This window comes from Haplochromis burtoni, unplaced genomic scaffold (assembly GCF_018398535.1).
Source record: "Haplochromis burtoni strain Fernald_Lab_line unplaced genomic scaffold, NCSU_Asbu1 Contig_304, whole genome shotgun sequence".
NCBI classification, from domain to species: domain Eukaryota; kingdom Metazoa; phylum Chordata; class Actinopteri; order Cichliformes; family Cichlidae; genus Haplochromis; species Haplochromis burtoni.
Window position 1 is genome coordinate 300,682 of NW_024582665.1, and position 23,115 is coordinate 323,796.

Genomic DNA, 23,115 nt, shown 5'->3' on the forward strand with positions numbered 1-23,115 from the left:
TAAGAGGTCACCCAGCAGCCACGGAGCAGAGGCCAGAGGGGGTTGCAGTGACGTGCCCGCGGGCTCTGCCGGCAGCCAGCTGCGCCAGAGAGGACCGGGCCTCAGGCCCAGAGGCCAGAGGTCTAAGGGCATCCCACCCCCCGGAAGGGGTCCAGCCGGGCCACAGGTGCCAGGCCCCGCCAATTGGCCACCAGGAGTGAGTCGGTACATACATGAGCGCCCAGCCCCAGACGACAAGGACCACCAACACACCAACGTCTGAGGGCATCAGCCACCGGCAGGGAGTGTGGTGAGGGGAGATAGGCCTCATACTTTGGAGAGCCTGAGATGTACCCAGAGAGGTGGAGTCTAAGACCCAACCTGACATATAGACACAGACGAACAGGCGCACGCAGACACAAACGTGCATTCCCACCTCCAGACAGATATAAATAGACACTGCACACACATTCACACTCCCCAAACATACTCTATATCCCAGGTCCGGGTACCCCTGCCCCCAGAGGGGCAAACCGTACCCAGACCCAGGAGATGTAACCCATCTGTCTGGGGTGGAGCAAAGCAGACCGCCTCCGTATGTGCAGTAGCGGGGAGGCCCCACATCCCAGACCCCAATCCGATGGCCAGCACCTCCTCCCGGCCCCCCAGCCCCGACGGTTAACAGAACGAGGGCATGGTGCTTCCTGCCAGAGAGCAGCACGTCTCCTCCCGAAAACCCTCAGTGTCTATATGCATTTAAAATTGAGGGTAGGGCAGTAGACACCCCCACACTCTGGAACCCACCAGGGCAAGGGGGCCCAGGCCCATCCGGACCGGGGCCCGCAGCAGCAGCACCGCCCAGCCCCACAGAGTCTGGGGCAGCCAGGAACAACATTGTCATCCCCTATGTAGCCGGTGTATCAGAAAAACTCAGGAGAGTTTTCTCCAAGCATGACATCCCGGTGCATTTCAGACCCAGCAACACGCTCAGACAAAAACTGGTTCACCCGAAAGACAAAACTCCAAAACACAGACTTAACAATGTGGTGTATGCTGTACAGTGCAGCGAGGAATGCCCAGACCTCTACATTGGAGAGACCAAACAGCCACTTCACAAGCGCATGGCACAACACAGAAGAGCCACCTCCACAGGACAAGACTCAGCAGTCCATCTGCATCTTAAGGATAAAGGACACTCTTTCGAGGATGCCAATGTTCACATTTTGGACAGAGAGGACAGATGGTTTGAAAGAGGAGTGAAAGAAGCATCTATGTCCACTGTGAGCGACCATCTTTGAACAGAGGCGGGGTTTACGACACCAACTCTCTGCCATCTATAATCCAGTTTTGAGATCCCTTCCCAGACGCCTTAACGCCCACTCACATCCTGGGCCATCTGATCTCAGGAATTCGCATGATAAGGTGGGGCCAGGTTTCACAATGAACACCCGAAACTCTGGCTGATTGGGACCCACACCCAGTTTCACACCTTGGCTCAGGCGATTAGAGGATCATCAGGGGGTCCTTTTGTCCCTCTGTGGGGGGAAACTCCCACTAGGTTTATATCTGGGACTCTCCACCATTTGACCTTAGAACTGAAGAAGCTTCTCGGATGAGAGGTGAAACGTCTTCAAGCAACTTAAAGAAGTCCAGACGCTTTTCTTTGCAAGCTCCTTTGACCTACATTGTAGCCACAGCTGCCCTGGGGCGCACTGACAGAGGCGAGGCTGCCGGACACTGGCGCCACCGGGCCCTCTGACCACCACCAGTAGGCAAACATGGGGTTAGTATCTTGCCCAAGGATATTTGGCATGCAGCCAGGAGGCAGCCTGGGATCAAACCACCGACCTTCTGATTAGTGGCTGACCTGCTCTGCCACCTGAGCTACAGGTGTTTTGTTTTTCTATGAAAACATATATTCTCTGGTTCTATTTTGACTTCATTAGACATACTCATTGATTTACTTCTGTGAGTAGAAGAGCATGCATCAGCATTCAGCTCTGTGCCTCTGTCACCAAACAGCAATGGCAAAATTGCTCAGAGCTTCTAAAGAAAACATCAGAAACCAGTGGGTGGTAGTTTTAACCTCCTAAAAACCATCTTTTACTGTAGTGTTGTATATGTTTCCTTTTTCTATTGCAACGACAATTGACACGCGAGGTTCTACTGGCCTTTGCATTAGTAGCTGGTAGCTACCTAAACTAGCTATGATCTGAGATATTAAGTTATTATAAAAGCTGATGTAACCCAGTGAGTTTACACGACTCAGTAATGCACTACAACATGTTATTGTTAATTGGGATTTATCATTACTCTGTTAATCACTGAGTTGATCAAAAATAAATCAATAATAAAAGATAAATACTATAAATATAAGAATAAAACCAAAGAGTATATTTAACACCCCTACTGGTTAGGAAGGAACAAGCCCCGCCTTCCCCTGCTCTGTACCGTCACGTGCTCAGACACAGAGAGAGACGGAGGTGCACGAGACCATCGCTGATTTTCACCGCCAAGCTTTTCGCTGGAAAATAACTATTAACTTGATAAATTGAGCAAATATCCATACCGGAGATCTGCATGGACCTTGGAGAAACGGACCTGATTTATTGTGAACATTTCGGACCTTGAAACCATCGCGATCTGCACGGGAGCGGATGAAGTGGACAAGATCCTGTCTGAGAGTTGAACATTAGAAGTGTGCTGGCTAGTGTATAAGTGTATATGAGAGCATGAGGGTGGGAATGGATGTTTGTATATGTGTGTGCCTGTATTTCTGTGTCTATATGTCAGGTTGGGTGTCAGGCGCCACCTCTCTGGGGACATCTTAGGCCCTCCAAGGTATGGAGGCCTATCTCCCCCTACCACCACTTCCCCTGCCAGTGGCGGACTCCCTCAGACATCGGTGCGTTGGTGGTTCTTTGTGTCCGGGGATGGGCGTCCAGGTACACACCGGCTCACTCCTTGGCGGCCGCTTATCGGGGCCTGGAGCCTGGGGCTCGCTCGGGCCACTTCGGAGGTGGGGTGCCCCCGGCCTCTCGGCCTGGGGCTCGGTCACTCAGGCACGGCTGGCTGCCGGCGGAGCTCACGGGCGCGTCACTGCAACTCCCCCTGGCTTCTGCTCCGCGGCTGCTGAGTGAGCCCTCATCTGGGACTCTCCTCAGCTCTTTCTGGGACAGTGGCGCGGCTGCCCCTCTGTTGGTCTTCCTTGGTCTCTTGTGTTCTGGGGGCCTCTGGATGTCTGGAGTTTTGATCTCCTCCATACCTGCTTCATGCCCTGGAGGACGGGGCTGTGGCCCCCCCACACCCTCTAGCAGATCATTACATGAAGGAACCTTTTAAAAAACAAAAAACAAGCGCGTCCATGCTCACAGGTGTACACACGGGTGATCACACCCACAAACTACACCCTTTTTGGCTCCTACCTCAAAGCACACTGTGTTCTGTTGATCTTATGTGCTGCACAATAATGTTTAATATTTAGTATTTACTGTCATATTCCCATATATCATTGTGATGTTGTTTATTCTATTACTCTTGTTCTCTTCTGCTTGTTTTCTTTTTTCTTTCTCAGCAGGTGACCCAGGTGATTGATATATGCATTTTTTTTCTTTTTTTCTTCTTTTTTTTCTTTTTCTGCTCATTCTGTTGGTTTTTGTTTTTGCCCTTCTCCCCCGTCCCTCTTCTCAGCTGTTTCTCTTTCCCTCTTTCTTTCTCCCCTTCTTTCCCCCAGTCAAGTCTGTCCCGTATTCAGTAAGTGAAAATAAAATAAACAATAAAAGGTGAATCAAATGGACCATTATGGCAAGGCTGGGATGGTCAATTTGGTAAAGTAAATCCGTTGGGCATCTTTCTTTGCCTTTAGACAACAATTCTGATGGCAAAAGAGCCAAACGGGACAGGCAAAAAAAAAAAAAAAAAAAAAAAAAGAATGGTGTGTCCAAAAAGTCCAAACTGGAAGCTGGTTCAACAGAAGAGGGCCTGAAAGCTGCCTCTGTCAATAGTCAGTGTTCAGTCAAGTCAAATCCAATAGGTTGTGATTGGTGCGATTTCGTCCTACCGCACTGTTGCAATTGTTCGTGAGAGAAGAGCAACCTGCCCTTCTGGGCCAACTCAGAATGGCTGTGGTTCGGTTCAAAGGGAAAGGCATATCTGAGCTCAGATAGGATTCTGATTGTTATTATTATTGCTGTCACTGTATTTTATTTTATGATTTCATTCCTGTTCATGAAATGCTGTTAAATTGTTGCTAAATAGTTTAATACAATTAATAGCAACTTTAGGCAAGGCAAGGCAAGGCAAGTTTATTTGTATAGCACAATTCAACAACAAGGTGATTCAAAGTGCTTTACAGAGACATTAGAAACAAGAACAAATAAAAAGCATGATTTAAAATTGATTAAAACAAGCAAACTAACTAACTAACTAATTAACAAACAAACAAACAAACAAACAAACAACAGTATATAAAATCAAAACAGATAAAATCAGAACAGTAGATAAAATCAGTAGTTAAATGTAAGTTTTGAAATTTAAGCTTAAAAGTGTGGATTTGGTGCTTTATTCAAATGCAGCTGAGAACAGGTGAGTCTTCAACCTGGATTTAAATAAACTGAGTGTTTCAGCTGATCTGAGGCTTTCTGGGAGTTTGTTCCAGATATAAGGAGCATAAAAGCTGAATGCAGCTTCTCCGTGTCTGGTTCTGACTCTGGGAACTGATAAAAGACCGGATCCAGATGACCTGAGGGATCTGGAAGGTTCATACTGGGTCAGGAGGTCACTGATGTATTTTGGTCCTAAACCATTCAGAGCTTTATAGGCCAGCATCAGAACTTTAAAGTCTATCCTCTGACGTACAGGCAGCCAGTGTAAAGACCTCAGAGCTGGACTGATGTGGTCCACTTTTTTGGTCTTAGTGAGGACTCGAGCAGCAGAGTTCTGAATGAGCTGTAGTTGTCTGACTGATTTTTTAGGTAGACCTGTAAAGATGCTGTTACAGTAATCAAGCCTACTAAAGATGAATGCATGGACTAGTTTTTCCAGGTCCTGTTGAGACATCAGATCTTTTATCCTTGAAATATTCTTGAGGTGATAGTAAGCTGACTTTGTTATTGTCTTAATGTGTTTTTCTAAGTTTAGGTCTGCATCCATCACTACACCCAAATTTCTCGCCTGGTTTGTGGTTTTTAGATGTATAGATTGAAGTTCTCTGGTGACCTGTAATCGTTTTTCTTTGGCGCCAAAGACTATTACCTCAGTTTTGTTTTTGTTTAGCTGGAGAAAATTGTGGCACAACCAGTCATTGATTTCCTCAATGCATTTACCAAGAGCCTGTACAGGGCCTCGGTCTCCTGGTGACATTGTGATATATATTTGTGTGTCATCTGCATAGCTGTGGTAGTTTATTTTGTTGTTCTTTATAATCTGTGCCAGTGGGAGCATGTAAATGTTAAACAGAAGGGGTCCCAAGATGGAACCTTGGGGAACTCCACATGTGATACTTGTCTGAGATTCGGACCAAGTACCTCATGAAGACCAAGGTACAAAGTCGAGCTTGAGAAGTCAAAGAATGGATCAGAAGCGATGCCTGCCATAGGACACTTGTAGCCGGTTTTGGGAGAGAAAATACTATCCTATGACTGATATCTATTAGGCAAGACAATGATAAATTACGATGAGAGATGAGAGTGCATTTGGATTCCACGCAGGAAGAAGCTGTAACCTGATTGCAGTTGAATTTAATAGAAAAATAAAATTTTCTCAAAAAATAAACAATAACATCGATTGTAGTGAAGGATGGCATCTCACAGGCATGTCGTAAATAACACTAGTTCTATCTACACTTAATAATGAAATAAAGACAAAACTTAAATCTCAATTCCTGCGATTAGAATACGTAGTAAGGGCTACAAGATGCCAAGAACTGAAAATAGTAAGAAATCTACGCAGCATGAATCGCACGAAGAAGACGGAGAAGGCCAGCAAAATTGCACGAAAGGCCTCAGTTAGAAGCTCGCGTCAAATTGTCGGTGGCAAGAGGAAAAAGAAACAGAACAACACGACAGAAAAGAGGGGGTTGAGGAGGGTAAAACTACCCACCCACGGCGGGCTTGAGAAGCGCGGTGAGCAAGGGGCCAGTCTGTTGGGACAGAGGCACAGGAGGTAGCTCGAGATCCCAATGTGGGGCGGACAAGCGGCGTGACCGTATACGTCTATCAGACAGAAGACAATTACAGAACACCCGCTAGCAAATGGGCATAGCATGATCCAATTATAATCCACACAAATAAGAACTTCAGAGAGGGGAATTTCAGAAGGAGATAATGAAGATGCAATCAAAGTTGAAGTGGAAACATACAAGAGAGAAACAAAACAAACTACATGACAAACCCAAAGGAAATCAGAGAGGAAATAAACAAAACCAACAAGAGAGTGGAAGAGGTAGAAGAAAGAATAGTGGATGTAGAAACTCAAATACAAGCTAACGAGGAAGCAGTAACAGAGATGCTCAAACTGCATATTGAGATGGATGCCAAACTGACAGACCTGGAGGGAAGGTCTAGAAGAGAAAAACATTTGAATATATGGTGTCAAGGTCGGAAGACAACTCTACATCAATGGTCGCATTTGTGGAGAGTTTATTACGACAGAATCTGGAGTTGCTGGACTCCACGGAGCTACGAGTGGAAAAAGCACATCGCGCGTTGATGTCAAAACCACCGCCAGGAGCGACGCCACGGTCAATTGTCGCCAAACTGTCTAGTTACAGAATGAAAGAAGAAATATTGAAATTGACCTGGCAGAAGCGTGGATTTGACTACCAAGGCAAGACCACGCTAGCATAGCAAGCTTGGACCTTATTCTCCAAGAATTAAGGGAATTCAGAAGAGATAATGGAGCACAATTGAAGGAAATCAGAGAGGAAATAAACAAAACCAACAAGAGAGTGGAAGAGGTAGAAGAAAGAATAGTGGATGTAGAAACTCAAATACAAGCTAACGAGGAAGCAGTAACAGAGATGCTCAAACTGCATATTGAGATGGATGCCAAACTGACAGACCTGGAGGGAAGGTCTAGAAGAGAAAAACATTTGAATATATGGTGTCAAGGTCGGAAGACAACTCTACATCAATGGTCGCATTTGTGGAGAGTTTATTACGACAGAATCTGGAGTTGCTGGACTCCACGGAGCTACGAGTGGAAAAAGCACATCGCGCGTTGATGTCAAAACCACCGCCAGGAGCGACGCCACGGTCAATTGTCGCCAAACTGTCTAGTTACAGAATGAAAGAAGAAATATTGAAATTGACCTGGCAGAAGCGTGGATTTGACTACCAAGGCAAGACGGTTAACTTGGATCATGATTATGCACCAGAGATTTTAAAGCAGCGAAAGGAATACGCAGAGGTGAAAGCTGTGTTAAAAGACAAGAAAATCCAATTCCAAACTCTTTTTCCAGCAAAGATGCGAGTCTTTTATCCCGAGGGAACAGTGCTATACGGCTCGGTGGAGGAGACGATAGGTGATATGGTAAAGAGGGGATTCCCAGTGACGATCATCAAACGCCCGGAGACGCTTCTGGAACAGATCCAATGTTTATCGTGGCATATAGAAAGGAAAACACGGAGCCAAGTAAAAAAAGACCAGACCCGAGATTATAAGGAAAGACTACGAATATTTAGACGTCAAGAGCAAGAATGAGTGGAACACCGAAAAATTGAGGCGTAAAGGGAACAGGTGGTGAGTTTAATGTCATTAAAGTGTCTTCCGAGGAAACTAGCCATATACACTGGTAAAGACTTCTTATCTCGAAAAAATATATTGAAGTGGCAATGCAGAAATTAAAAATAGGCGGACGTGCTACCTATGCTATTAGTAGAATGGACATTGGCCGGCTGGCTAAGGCCCTGTCTCACATAGAGGTGAGAGAGGCCCCCCCTCGAAGCCCCCTTTTTTATCGGGGCTTACTTAGGGTCATATCGGGGACCCCACAGTTGGAAGTCTTTTTTTCTTTTTTTACTTTTCTTTGACCAAATAAAGCTTATTTCTGTAGCTATTGTTATTGTATATGTTTAGGGAGTGGTCTGATAGTATATGTCGTTGTTACATTAATAATATTCAAATAGTAAGGGTATGCTCAAAGACAAGGTAAAAATCATATATAATGTAAATGGCCTGTCAAATCCAATTAAACGTAATAAAATTTTAACTAAAATGAAGAAAGAACAAGTACAAATAGTGTATCTACAGGAAACCCATCTAGACTGTAAGGAGCATGAAAAACTGAAAAGAATGGGTTATACAACAGTTTTCTCCTCTTCCTATAAAACTGGACGAAGGAGAGGAGTGGCTATCCTGTTATCAAGCAAATTACTCTTTGAAAAAATATCCGAGATAAGTGATAAAGAGGGACGTTATATTTTGGTAAGGGGAAACATTGAGGGGAACCCAGTCACGTTGTTAAATATATATGCACCCCCTGGAAGCGATATTTATTTCTTTAAGAAAATTATAGATATGATGGTAACAGAGACAGTAGGTTTTCTAATTTGCGGAGGAGATTTAAATATACATCTACAACCAAAGCTAGATATTTCCAATAGAAAAGCACAGAATACTAAAACATTAATTAAGAATATAAATACATTGATGAAGGAGGTGGGACTAATTGATATATGGAGAGACTTGCATCCCTACCAAAGGGATTATACTTATTTTTCCTCACCGCACTTGTTATACACAAGAATAGATTATTTCATAACTTTTGGGAAAAATAAAGATAAAATAAACACTTGTGAAATTGGAGCAATAGAGTTAAGCGATCATGCACCAGTATACCTGTCTGTTGATTTAAACGTGCAACCAAAACTCAATAATTGGAAATTAAATTCAAGCTTACTGAATGATCCTCACTTTAAAGGACAAATTAAGAAAGAGATTCACTTCTATATGGAAACTAATGACAATGGTGAGGTGTCTCCTCCTATACTGTGGGATGCCTTTAAAGCTGTCCTGAGAGGGAAAATTATAGCAATATCCTCTTATAAGAAAAAGATGAGAAATAAGAAATTAGAAGAGCTACAAAATAAGAATTAGAGAAAAGGCATGAAAGAAAAACATCTCAGGATATATTGGAGGAAATTAGGAAAACAAGAAATGAAATAAATGATTTGACCACATATGAAATTTAAAAAAAATTAATGTTTCTTAAACAAAGGTATTATGAGGGAGGATCAAAAGCAATGAATGTATTAGCCTGGAAACTAAAAAAGAAAATAGCAGATAATACAGTTCACAAAATTAAACATCCAGTGACAAAACTAATAAAAAATAAACCAATAGAAGTTCAGAGTGCATTTGAAACATTTTATAAGACTCTTTATGCTAATAACACAGAGAGTAGTATAGTTGAAATTAACAGTTTTTTAGATTCTCTTGATTTACCAGTACTGAATGAAGAACAGAATAAAACTTTGATTGAAGATATAACAGAAAAGGAACTAAGAATAGCAATAAGTAAAGTTAAAATAAATAAATCTCCAGGATCAGATGGATATACGGCAGAATGGTACAAGGAGCTAAAAGAAGAATTAATACCAGTGATGCTTCTAACAATGAATTGGATCCTAAAGAAGGCTCAAGTACCTTCTAGCTGGAAAGAAGCAATTATCTCTGCCATCCCAAAAGAAAACAAGGATAAATTAGAATGTGCGTCATATAGACCAATATCTGTTCTTAATACAGATTACAAGCTGTTTACATCTATCATGGCTCGACGATTAGAAAAGTTCTTACCTAATCTAATTCATAATGATCAAACAGGTTTTATTCGACAGCGCCAAATACAAGATAATGTACGACGGACATTACAAATTATTAATCATATTCAAAAGAATAAAATAGAAGCAATGGTAATCAGTATCGATGCAGAAAAAGCATTCGATTCAGTCAATTGGAACTTTCTTTACCGAGTCTTGCATACATTTGGCTTTCACGAAAATATAATTAAGACAATACAGGCACTTTATGATAACCCTACGGCAAGGATTAAAATTAATGGCTACCTATCAAATAGTATTAAGCTGCAAAGAGGAACAAGGCAGGGCTGTGCGTGCTCACCATTATTATTTGCGTTATATCTGGAACCATTGGCTCAATATATAAGACAAAATAAAGAAGTAGAAGGTATTAATATCCATGAAAAGGAGCATAAATTAGCCTGCTATGCAGATGATATTTTAATATTTTTGGGTCAACCATCAAACTCTTTACCTAAATTAATGCAATCATTTGAATACTTTGGTCGACTATCTGGATATAGGGTTAATATGAGTAAAACACAATTGCTTAAGTACAATTATATTCCATCAGAAGAAATTAAAAATAAGTATCAATTAGCATGACAAACAGAGTACTTTAAATATCTAGGAGTCATAATACCTAAGGATCTTACAGAATTATTAGAACGAAATTATTTACCAATACAAAAGAAAATTAAGGAAGATATAGCGAGATGGAATCTAATTCCATATTTAAGTTTATATTCGAGAATAGACTCAATTAAAATTAATATTCTTCCTAAATTATTATATTTATTTCAAACACTACCAATAGAAATTAACCTGAAACAGTTTAATGAATGGGATAAAATTTTGTCAAGATACATATAGCAAGGAAGAAGGCCCCGAATTAGATTTAAAACCTTACGACTTAACAAAGGAAAAGGGGGGTGGGGCTTACCTTCTCTTAGGGAATATTATTGGGCAGCACAATTAAGGCCTATGATATGCTGGTGTAATCCTTCATACGATGCTGAATGGAAAGCCATTGAGAAGGGTCTGACTTCCATCCCCATACAAGCTATTATAGCAGACAGCAGCCTGCAAGATTTAATAAAAACTATTGAAAATCCATGGATCAAGTTGACTTTTAAAATTTGGGAAACAGTAATAAAAGAATATAAACTAGAAGAGGATATAGCAGTTCTTAAGTGGTGTGCATATGACACACATTTTGCTCCAAATAAATTGGACACCAGATTCAAAGATTGGACATATAAAGGATTAACAGCTTTATGTATGGTAATGGAGGAAGCGAGACTAATTAGTTTTGATAAAATGAAAGAAAATTATTCATTAGAAACACAGGATTTTTATAGATATCTACAGATGAGGCATTTTGTCAATAAAACCATAAAAGCTAAGGCTGAACTGAGTAAACAGCTGCTAGACGTATTTAAAAGGGCAGTTCAAATAAAATTAGAGGTATTATAGGTGACCTCTATAAAGGATTAACAAATATGAAATTACACTCAACCTTGTATATCAAAACAAAATGGGAAATGGAGGGAGGGATAGAGATAAAGGAGGAAGAATGGACAGCAATATGGGCATATCAATGGAAATGTAGCAGCTCACAGAGCTGGAGGGAATTTGGGTGGAAATGCCTGATAAGATATTTTATTACACCTCACCAAAAATCTCACTATGAAGGTAACCCTCCCGCTTGCTGGAGAAATTGTGGAAATACAAATGCAAATCACTATCATATTTTCTGGGACTGTCATGTTATTAAAACGTATTGGAAGGGAATACACGTGGCAATACAAGAGACATCTGGAAGATATTCACCTTTGGAAAGTAAAACTCTATTATTTGGACTTATGCCAACAGGATGGACAAAGAACGATAAATACTTGTTTAATATTTTACTGGCAGCAGGAAAAAAAGCCATCACAAAAAAATGGCTTTCTTCAGAGAGCCCAACTATGAACACGTGGATGAACATCACATTGGACATTTACAGAATGGAGAAAATGACAGCAGATGTGAACTACAAGAGGGACCTGTTTGTATCACGATGGAAGAAATGGATGGACTACATTAGAAAACGCAGGCCAGTTTTTGCTTATAATTTTTACTTTGTTAACTACTAGAAGACTGGAGGAAATATTAGTTATATTAAGGGAAACAAAAACACACTCCCTTTATTTATTTATTTATTTATTTATTTTTCTTTCCTTTTTCTTTTTCCTTATGTATTTTTTATTTATGTTGTTTGTTGTTTCTGATAGGTTTGTAGCTTGAATCTATCCGCTGGAACGTTGAAGACAATATAATTACACTGCAAAGCAAGACACAAGTAGGCAAGCTTCTTCATGTTTCTCGTGCACGGGAGAGAACCGGACAGGCACCGTTCCTTAGCTTGACCCCAGTTGCTCTCGTCCGTTCTCCCGTACCACTGTTCTTTTATTGAGGTTACATGAATATGCATAAGTTCATTAACATATGACGTCTACATACACACAAAGAGTACCTTGCCTGTGTGTGTGTGTGTGTGTGTGTGTGTGTGTGTGTGTGTGTGTGTGTGTGTGTGTGTGTGGACTGCTGATCAAAGGGTCAAACATCCTTGGTCAGGAAGAGAGTAGCCTCCCCCTCACCCTAGATGGTTCATCCTAGATAACACGGTGAGGAAGTCCTGCAGTTCATCTAAACAAAGAGCACTTAGACTAGAACAGACGCAACTACTTTAATCCTACCATAAAACAATTAGACACGGTATGACCTCTCATGCTCCCAAAGTGCTGTCTAATACACACAAAGTTTGCAGACTATCAAGGATCAAAACCTCTACCAATCTACAACTAATTACAAAACTCTAAGCATATATAAGTAAATATTTCTAAGCATAAATGACAATCAACAATACAAACTCTAACAGTTTCCTGTTTTGTTTCTTTTTCTTTTCTTCTTCTTCTTTCATTTTTATTGTATGGATATTTCAGTTGTTTGAATATAGGAAAAAAATATATATATATGTACTGAAAGATAGCTGAAGTTGATGGCATTGTATAGTGATTCTAAAATGTCAATAAAAAAAAAAGATGCATCAGAATAAGAATACTTCACTAATAATTTACTTGGTCTGTAAATGGCAGTGTGTAAATCATAGTGTGACGCTTTTCTACTGTAACTGAACTTTTGAATGTAATGAACAATTTTAACAGACATCTTCATTTCCTCAGTGAAAGCGCACCTATGTAGGAAATTTGTTATTAATTCTAAAGCTACCTTTTGTTCTGGTAAATTAAGGGGTTTAAATTTGATTTAATGAAAAAGCATCCATTTATCTCACTATACTGATACTCTATGTATGTATGTATCTCCTCATACACAAGTGGACCATTTTCATAAACACTGCATTGGCACTGAGTGTGCGTATACAAATATTTTATAAAACTCCCCACATTGTATGCATTTGTAAATTACAATGGTGTGCAACTATATAAAGTCTCATAGCATCATATTATAATCATCTGTTTTGATATGTGTATTTCTATGCTCACTAGTTCATTGAAATTGTTATAGTTTTTATGTTAATCATTTATGCTAACTGTAATATCATTAGATTTTTTGGTGAGCTTCTCTGGCACTAGCGCCCCTAAATTTCCACAACACTACAAAAGCTAAACTGTTAAATTATGAATACAATAACAATGAGTGCATTTGTGCAGCTAATATCACCACAAATCAGTGTTTCTAGTTCAGAAGGTGAGAAGATATAAGATGCTTAGTCTCACCTGGACAACTTTTGTTCAGCTGCTGTACTCAGTGTTTTTCTATCTTTGTCAAGGTAAAAGCTGCTTCGAAGTATGTGGACGTGCCTGTAAGTATTCATTTTACATCTCCGCTGTTGTAATGTATGTGTGTACAGTATGGGTCATTGTGCCTTTATCGGGTTTTGATTTGCTCATCAGATATATTTTGGAGCACTAAGAAGTACTAAATCTAAATTCTGAAAGTTTTGGTGACTGTTTGGCCTCAAAATGTCATCATTAATCCCAGTCCCTGTTGTGTTTGCATGACTCACATGCATGTGAGTGCTGTTAAGACTCCTTTGTATTGTATCACTCAACATATAATTCCATCCCTGATTCCTGATTCCATTTCATGAAAAGAATTTGAAAATCCACTTCATATGGGAGTTACATGATGACATGTGTAAACATTTTGATATTTAAAAAACGACATAGAAAACCTAATAGTTCATATTCGAAAAATAATATGACGTGACATACAGAGATAATTTGTTTACTGGTCACATCTCCCCCGAAGCCTCAGCTTACACACGATGAGTCATCACCCTCTCACAAAGTTCTCACAAAGAAAATTTCTGCCTTTGACTTTAAAATGACATCCATCCATCCATCCATTCGCTACCGCTTATCCTTTTCAGGGTCGCGGGGGGCGCTGGAGCCTATCCCAGCTGTCATAGGGCGAGAGGCGGGGTACACCCTGGACAGGTCGCCAGTCTGTCGCAGGGCTTTTAAAATGACATTTGCTGTTTCATATGATGTATACAGTGAGTGTCGGGATTTCCATTTGCTGAAATTCCATCCATCTGTCTATTCATCCATCCAACCATTCCAGTTAGGGTTGCCAACTCCCTGAAAAAAAAAAATAAGGGACGCCTAATTGGCCAGGGCTGGGCGACCCTTATTGTCTTCACCCTTCCCAGTGTGGGGAATTTCTTAGCTCTTGTATTTGTGTGTGTAATTATTTTTTTAACCATTTGACAAAGTGCATACCCTTTTCAGCTCAATACTTTTGTTTCTAAATACGGAACGATTCTGTTTTTCAAGGGACGGTTGGCAACCCTAATTCCAGTGGACCCACTGCTGATTGGAGGTGTGGAAGGGATCCAGTGTAGAGCGTGTGTGTGTGTGTGTGGTTCTGCAGCATACTTAAATGGTGTATTCTGTCATTCAATGGTGATTAAATCAAATCTGACTTAAATCGCTGTTAAATTAATTTTTTATAATGCTATATATAGGGATGGGTACCGGTATCCGGTGCCATGATTTTCTGACATAAACGGTAGTAACCAGACCAAAAAGCAGTGCACATTTCGGTGCTTTATTTTGGTGCTTTTTTTTGGTGCTTTTTTTTTTCTTAAGATGTGATACGCTTTGGATTCTTGCCAATCATTTTACCTTTGCAAGCATAGTAGGTGGGCCCAGGTACGTACGTTCTTTTAGAGCAGAGCTACAGATTAAAAATGCCCAAGGTGAAGCGGTCAAAGTCTGGCTGTACTTCAGAGCAAAAGATGCAAACTCAGCAGCAACAAGTGCTTTAAGCTGATACTGTGATACTGTCAAAGGAGGTAACACCTCAAATCTGATGAAACACCTGGCGACGCATAGCGTTTTTTTTAAAAGCCGAGAAATGCGCCGTATTTGATAGCTTGCTGCGAGACCTCACACCGAGCACATCTACTGCGGGTGTGGTGCCTGTTATCGGACCCGGAGTTAGCAACATCCCCCAAGAACCCGAAGAGGAGAGTCCTGGCCCCTAGCCCTGCCAGTGTAGCAGAAATGATGAGGATGATGATGCAGCAGCAGCCGTTCTTCTCTGCGTGAGTAGCTTCATGTTGTTCGTGTGTAATTTACGTTGAGTAGGCTAACCACGTTATTACATTAATGCATGTAAGGTGAACTAGCAAACACCGTCATAGCTACATGCGGCTGTCTTCTTGTTTGATGGCAGATACTCCCTTCACCCTGGCCAAAAAGGCTAAAATGACCAAAGAAAAAGTGGGAAACAGCTGAACATGAGAGGTTTTTGGACAAAGTTTGTGTTCTCCATTCTTTAAGCACCGGTTCGAGCACCGTTTAAGCACCGGCACCGTTTCAAAAGTACCGATTTGGCACCGGTATCGGATAAAACCTAAACGATACCCATCCCTAAATATATATATATATATATATATATATATATATATATATATCTATATATATATAACTATATTTGATATTGTCTTAACCATAGCAATATCATAACATATTGTGCTAGATCTTACTTATGAAAATAATGTCTGCTATTTTTGATAAATTTAAATGGAGCATTTTGCTTCCCTGGTGATGTGAGAATGTTTGTTTGTGTGTTCTTGTTCATCTACAAATATTTGACCATACTTTCACATCTATCATCATGATCCAGATGGTCCTGGGTGTTGTATTTCCACATTGAATGTCCCCACGTTTCCTTCCCCAAATGTCCATTCATATGTATGTGGCCAGACACTGACAGCCATCCGTGCCTCATGCATCCATCTCTGTGCCGCATACATTGTGAGTCCTTGTTGTACAACACATGCCCATTCTGCTGTCAGGTTGGCGGCGGTGGTGTTTGCATGTGTCTGTGTGCGCGTCAGTTCTAGATAAGCTGCCAACACTTTGGCCCTTGAAAAATGCCAAATATCAAATTAATGCCTTGTCAGTAAATCTGAAGAGCCACTGTGTACGCTGGCAAGGGTCACAGTTTCTGGACCAGCATGCTAATTGTGTTCTCATCGTACAACATTTGAGTTATGCTGGTTAAAAATGGCAAAAAAAAAAGGACTCATTCACACATTGTAGGCATTACTGCAGATGTGTTATCCACATTTAGTGAGAGATGGCAATGAGTTGTTTGGATGACTTTTTGGAGTCCTGATGAATGAAATTCAAGTACAAAAGGTTAAAAGAGTGTTATTTTGTGAAATATGAAAATGGGAAAATATGTTGTTCTTAGAGAGACAGCTAAGGTGCCAACAACTGCAATGTCCTCCCAATATAAGTAAGTAAGTAAGTAAATTTTTATTTATATAGCACATTTCTAGATAAAAGATCACAAAGTGCTTCACAGGGTATTAAAAAAACAGACAAAAGTTAACAAAATGCAATTCTAAAAAGATGTGTTTTTAGTTGTTTTTTTGATATTTCAGATATCAGAGTGGCGGGCCTCCTAACAGGCTGTTGTCCAAGTGACAGTTCCCCGTTCACGTTGCACATGCCCAGACTGCAGAGACTAGTTTCAGTCAATCTCAACTCTGTCACAAGAGCTTGGTGTGCAACCATGTAATGACCGAATGTTCCTCCTTTCCAAAATAACCCTCAACGATTTGTGAACCATCTCGGCCCGAATGTAGTAGAGCTGGCTTCCACTTGATTATGAGACAATTTATCATGTTAGATCTCATCATCAATAAATACGGTTTCTTATCTGATTTTAATGGTTCTGCAACTGCTGACAGCTGAGACAGTAAATCAACATACTGTGATCATCACTAAGCCAATATGTTTATGGTGGCAGTGTGAAAATGCTGCTGCTAAGCAGGTATGACAACTAATATACTACTGCTAATACTACTGTGCTTAAGCACATCAGCAGACTGCAAAAAATCACAACCCACACAGACAGTGAGACTGATGGGTTGAACTGAATTTCCTGGAGGAACCTAGTGGAGTAGCTTAATATTTACTAAAATACACTGATGAAAACTTTGCTCTGCTGTGGGCACTAGAGAATATTTGGTAGCACTTTCTATCAGAGCTCATCAATAATGTGATAGTCGGATATTATGGTGAAAACAAGAAGGGAATGATAGGGAGATAAGTTATTACCACTTATTTACCAAAGTTATATCAAAGTAAGAACAATTTCTTTCATCAACAATAGTTATACCTGCATTTAGGTTAAGCTAAGTAATATTACACTTAGATTTGTGAAACAGGGTAACAGGGTCCTAAAACTCCCAGCTGCCAAATCCAGGTTCAACACTTGAAATCAATTCCAAATCTAGCATCTATTTACAAAACCTTTGCAGCTGAGACAAATGTCACGCGGCTTTTGCTAGTGTTGAAAGCTATCCCAGCACCTGGATGTTGTGCATGTGAGCCCCTCACTTTAAAAACGTTGGCCCTTTCATTGTGAATAGTGTGACGTCCCATACCATAATGTAAAAAGCAAGGTAGCTCCTGGTTCTGGTATGCTAGTGTTACAGCTTAAATGTTATATATTGAAACCAATGTGATCCTCTGGCCAGCTTTATTGGCCTTTGCAATATTGCCAGGCCAATTGGCCATTGCCAATGCATCGCTTGTGGTGACCACTTGGGAAATAAAGAGGTTAACACTTTAGTATACAATAGTAAGGTCTCAGTTAATAGTTCATTCATCATTTATAAATGATGAAGTTACAATTTCTTAATAGTATTATTGCACCAAACACGTTTTTTAGAAGCAAAGGTTAATGGTTTGTGGTATAGGAAATAGGTATCAGAACAATAGTAGGCAAGTATTCAGATGAACATTGATACACATAAAGATTACAAAATGGTAAATGGCCTGTATTTATATAGCGCTTTACTAGTCCCTAAGGACCCCAAAGCGCTTTACATATCCAGTCATCCACCCATTCACACACACATTCACACACTGGTGATGGCAAGCTACGTTGTAGCCACAGCCACCCTGGGGCGCACTGGCAGAGGCGAGGCTGCCGGACACTGGCGCCACCGGGCCCTCTGACCACCACCAGTAGGCAATGGGTGAAGTGTCTTGCCCAAGGACACAACGACCGAGACTGTCCAAGCTGGGGCTCGAACCGGCAACCTTCCGATTACAAGGCGAACTCCTAACTCTTGAGCCACGATCGCCCCTATGAACTACTTTTGTATGAACTACTTTTGTGTGTTCATAAAGGTTTTTATAAATGCTTATTTCATATTGTACTTCATGTTAAATTCAGTCAGTTACTAATAGCTGACTAACTATTTTGTTTAACCACATTTAAAATGAGAGACAAGCTATACCTCACAAAGCTTCAACAAATCAAACTGAAAGGTCAGCAGGACCAAACAATCCTCAGCTATCTAACAGAAAAAGGAAACAAAGCACAACATGATATAGAACAGATTCACAACAAGATGCACACCCTTAAGGTTAACAAAATACTGAAGTGTAAGTAGGACCAGTGTGAGTTTGTAGGATGGGAGAGACACACTGAGCATCCGGAGTCACAGCGTACTTTAAGTGGAATATGAAGCACCTTCATTCAAAATAAAACATCAATATTGTTATCACAAATCATCAGTGAATATGCTTAAAAATCAAGCATGAACACCACAGAGTATTCCTCATATTAATAGTATTAGTATTCCTCTCTGTTAATAAAGCAGTGCATGGTAATGTCTCTGAAATGTTTAAGAGTTTGGAAATTCTTTACTTTGTTCCTCAAGTTCAGTTTTCCTTTTGTTTGTAGTCAGCTAGCTTTAGTTAGACAAGTGTAGCACTGTAGCAAACTTTTCCATCACTGAACATTTCAAGGCTAAAAACTCTGCCCATAAAAACTTATGGGCAGAATAACGAGATTCACTCCTAGACAACCCACCGCTTCCATAAGCTATTACCCTGGTCTGGCCATTTTGCTCTTAATAGAGTGCGGCACCAAGCCCTGTAGTGCTGGTGTCAGTATGGAGCGTATATAGCAGTTTAAGGTCAGCAAAACCCAATACAGGTGCAGTACTGAGCTTTTCAATGACGGTTTTGAAAGCAAGATCACAAGAGGGAGTCCATCGCTCACCGAAAGGTGTCTTGGGGTCATGGTACTGGACGGACTTAGCTTTAGGCTTTGTGCTTTTGCGCAAAGGAGGGTAGCCTGATGTTATGTTAGTGAGGGGCTTAAAAATGCTCGAATAGTTCTTAATGAACCGCCTGTAGTACTCTGAAAAGCCTAAGAATGAGCGGAGCTGTTTAACATCACGGGGCACCGGCCAGGTGATGAGATGAGATGAGATGATGAGATGAGATAGCCTTTATTTGTCAGTTGCAGGTCTTTTGCCCACAACCGAGATGACAGACCTTGCCGACCGTACATACAATACACAAACAACACATTGGGGAGACAGGTCAGGCTAGGTAGCGAGGAAAAAAAAACATTGAAATGTGTAACATAAAAGGATAATACAGGAATGCACAGATATCAACACACCATAACACAATAAACCCAGACAGCAACATGGGAAAGAGTTCCAGTGTGTACATCTGATCTGGGACCGCTGCAATCTTTCAACTGCGCCTCCAACTGACCCGATGTCCAGATCAGAGGGGAGGTAAGCGTTGGAGGTGGCGTTGGTGTCACGGTTCTGGGTCCGTTGGACCCAGTATTTTGAGTTTATTATATTTCGGTTTAATTCTGCTTCATGGATTGTTTTCTTATTCTCATAGTGATGATGATTATTATTTCTTGTTTCTGTTTATCCGTGCTTAAGGATTTGTTCTCAGTTATATCTCACGTTTAGTGTAGTTCAGGTTCCATGTGTCATTCTGTCTGTCTCTCAATGTTAAGTCTGCATGCTTGTTTAGTAATTAATGTTTCCTGTTTTATTGTGAAAGTCTTTGTCTTATGTTAGTGTGTGCAGCTTGGTTCCCCCCGTCTCGTTAACCCTGATCTCTCCCAGCTGTGTCTCCCTCCTGTTGCCCATTCGCTGATTACTACCCTGTGTATATTAGCCCTGTGTTTTCCTGTGCTCGGTGTCGCGTCGTACCCTCAGATTATGCCTGTGTGTTTCTTTGGTTTCTGTATTTATGTCACTTCACGTTTGGTTTTCATGTCAGCAATAAAAGCTGAGGTTCTGATTTATAATTCTGTGTTCGAGTCCTGCGCTTGGATCCTCCTCTCCGCCTGCCCGCACACAGAGCCCTGACAGAACGACGTGACCATAAGATGGATCCAGCAGACTCACCTTTTGCCTCAGAGGGAAAGTACCTTGCACAGCTGTGGGATTATTGCTGGTGCATAATTCACGCTGTGGATAACTACAAGAGGCTTCCAGAGGTAGTGTTTCTAGACAACTTCTTGTCATCCCCTACCTTCACCATAACCTTTCTGGACATTAACGGATTAAAAACGATAGTAACAGCTCTGAGAGCCAGTTTTTGTTTTGAACTGTTTGGCATGGGCGGCCCAGGGAAGGAGGATTCAGCTGCTCTCCTGGAGGCCCTCGCCACTTGGTGCTCTCGACGTCAGCAGTATGTTTTGCCAAGGTTCATTGCCAAGTCTTTCGATCCACCATTAAAGAAGAAATGCAACCCTCACCATCATCATCCAACCACACTTTCATTCTCTCCTGTGGTATGGACTGGAGCAGTTGTCATTTTCACACCACAGCAGGAGCAGCCACAGCAGAATTTCTTCAAGCCACCTTCAGCTCAGTTAGCTGATCAGCAGCCGCCTGTAGCTCAGTGTCCAGTGTCCCCTGCTCAGCATCCACTTGTAGCCCTGTCACCTACTCCACCGCTTTCATCTCAAATTCAGTCACCCGTAGCTCAGTCTTCACCCCCGCTACCCATAGCTCAGGCTCTACCACAATCAGACCTTCTCCAAACCTTGTTACAGTCCATAGCCCAGTCAGTAGCGGAGTAGTGGAGGAATCATTAGCTTTGTCATCTGCTAAGTCAGTCACTCATCTTCACCCTCAGTCAGGGGTCCCTATTGCCTCTGGTCCTGCTTCTGCTCCAGCTGGAGGGCCTGAGGAGCCAGTCCAGCCTAAGGTTTCGTCAGTTGGGGGTTTGGGAGAACCCAGCCAGCCTCAAGTTTAGGTCTGCTGGGGGTTCGGGAGAACCCAGCCAGCTTCCAGTCACGTCTGCTGGAGGGCCCGAGCCGCCCGTCCAGCTTCAAGCCAAGTTAGCTGGTGGGTCCGAGGAGCCCGCCCAGCACATCCTCACATCTGCTGATGGTCCGGGGAAGTCTGTTCAGCCGTCATCTGCTGAATCATCCCCCCCGACTTCTACATCATCACCATTGAGTGACAAGAAAAGCACAACAGAGCTGTAGGCAGCAGCTACAGACACCTTCACTGGCCCTTGTAATGCTGCAGGGAGAACTGATACAGACTGACAACAGAGGAGACTGCCTGAGACAAATTCCATTAGAAATGCTCTTGTGGAGGAGAACAGGATGCATGGCAAAGTAACAGATCAAGCTGTAGAAACAAACAGCAAACATCTAGCGCCAGACATCTTTCTGTCAGCCTGTGTGAGGACATACAGACAGAGAGATCACAGAAGAAGGAATAAACCTAAAGGCTTTGATTTAACACAATGCTACAGGCAGGTAGGGCCAACTTTACATATCAGGACACAATAAAGAAATGGGCATGCTTGACTAAGATTCTTGTTCTGTTATCCAGTTTAGAGATAAACCAGCAAGGAGAATTTTCAGGCCCTTGTGCTCTCAGTTTAGATTATGGAAATAGACACTCTCTACTTTAAGATTAGGTTTTAAACTTTCCTTTTCGAGTGGATCCATCCCTTAGTCATGTTCTTAAACAGCTCTATTAGCTTCCAGTTCACCTATAAGTGATATTGATAATGGAATCAGAAAGGCTGTGTACTTTCTCCTCCGCGTTTCTCCATGTACACTTAAAAGCCGCGCCTCCAGACACCAGTCCGTCAAACTGAAGCTTGCAGATGACACCACAGGTGCAGGTGGAGATGAGTCGGCCTATAGGAGCGAGACTGACAGTCTTGTGACCTGATGCAGTGCCAGCAATCTGGAGCTCAATGCTGCCATAACAGAGAGATGATAGTGGACTTCAGGTTGAAACCAGCCTCCCCAGATCCCATCTTGCTGTATGCCTGCCCAATGGAGACAGTGAAGGCCTTCTACTTCATGGAATCAGCACCTCCCAGGACCTAAAGTGGGATCTTAACATCAGCTCTCTCATAAACAAGGCATAGCAGAGAATGTCCTTCCTGCACCAGCTGAAAAAATACAACCTGTCAAAGTCAATGATGGTGCAGTTTTACTCCTCCATCAATTAATCATTCCTCACCTCCTCCATTACCATCTGGTACACAGACTGCAGTGTGTCTAAGAAGGTGATTGGCTACAATCTGCCTTCCCTACAAGACCTGTACAACTGCAGGACACTTAGGCAGGCAAGGAATATTGCTGGGGACCCCTCACACTGGACACAAACTGTTTGTGACACCTCCCCCTGGCTGCGGTCCATCAGAACCAACACCTCACGGCATAAGAATAGTTTTTTTCCCTGGGCTGTCAGACTACAACAACAGCCCCTCAGATCACTGTTCAGTTAACATGTTGCAATAACACACTTATTTACTCTGGCTATAAAAACTTTGCACACTGGATTCAGTGAAAGCATTTTGCACATCATGTCCCAGTTATATTTCGTCAGCTCATAATATCATATATTTCTTATTTTCTATATGTATTCAATATCTGTATCTGTTGTTAGTTAGCATATACAGCGGTCTGTCGTGTGAAAGGTGATAGGTGAAACCCGTGA

General features: G+C 41.7%; 1 protein-coding gene across 3 annotated transcripts in view; it reads left to right on the top strand.

Annotated features, from left to right (window-relative positions):
* The window catches only part of LOC102293437 (calcium-dependent secretion activator 1), a 338,778-nt gene that overhangs the window by 296,469 nt on the left and 19,194 nt on the right, over positions 1–23,115 (top strand). For all 3 annotated transcript variants that reach the window (XM_014339718.2, XM_042228110.1, XM_042228111.1), the window contains one exon: positions 13,612–13,644. In XM_014339718.2, the coding sequence (XP_014195204.2) occupies positions 13,612–13,644 (33 nt within the window). The remainder of the gene's footprint in view (positions 1–13,611; positions 13,645–23,115) is intronic.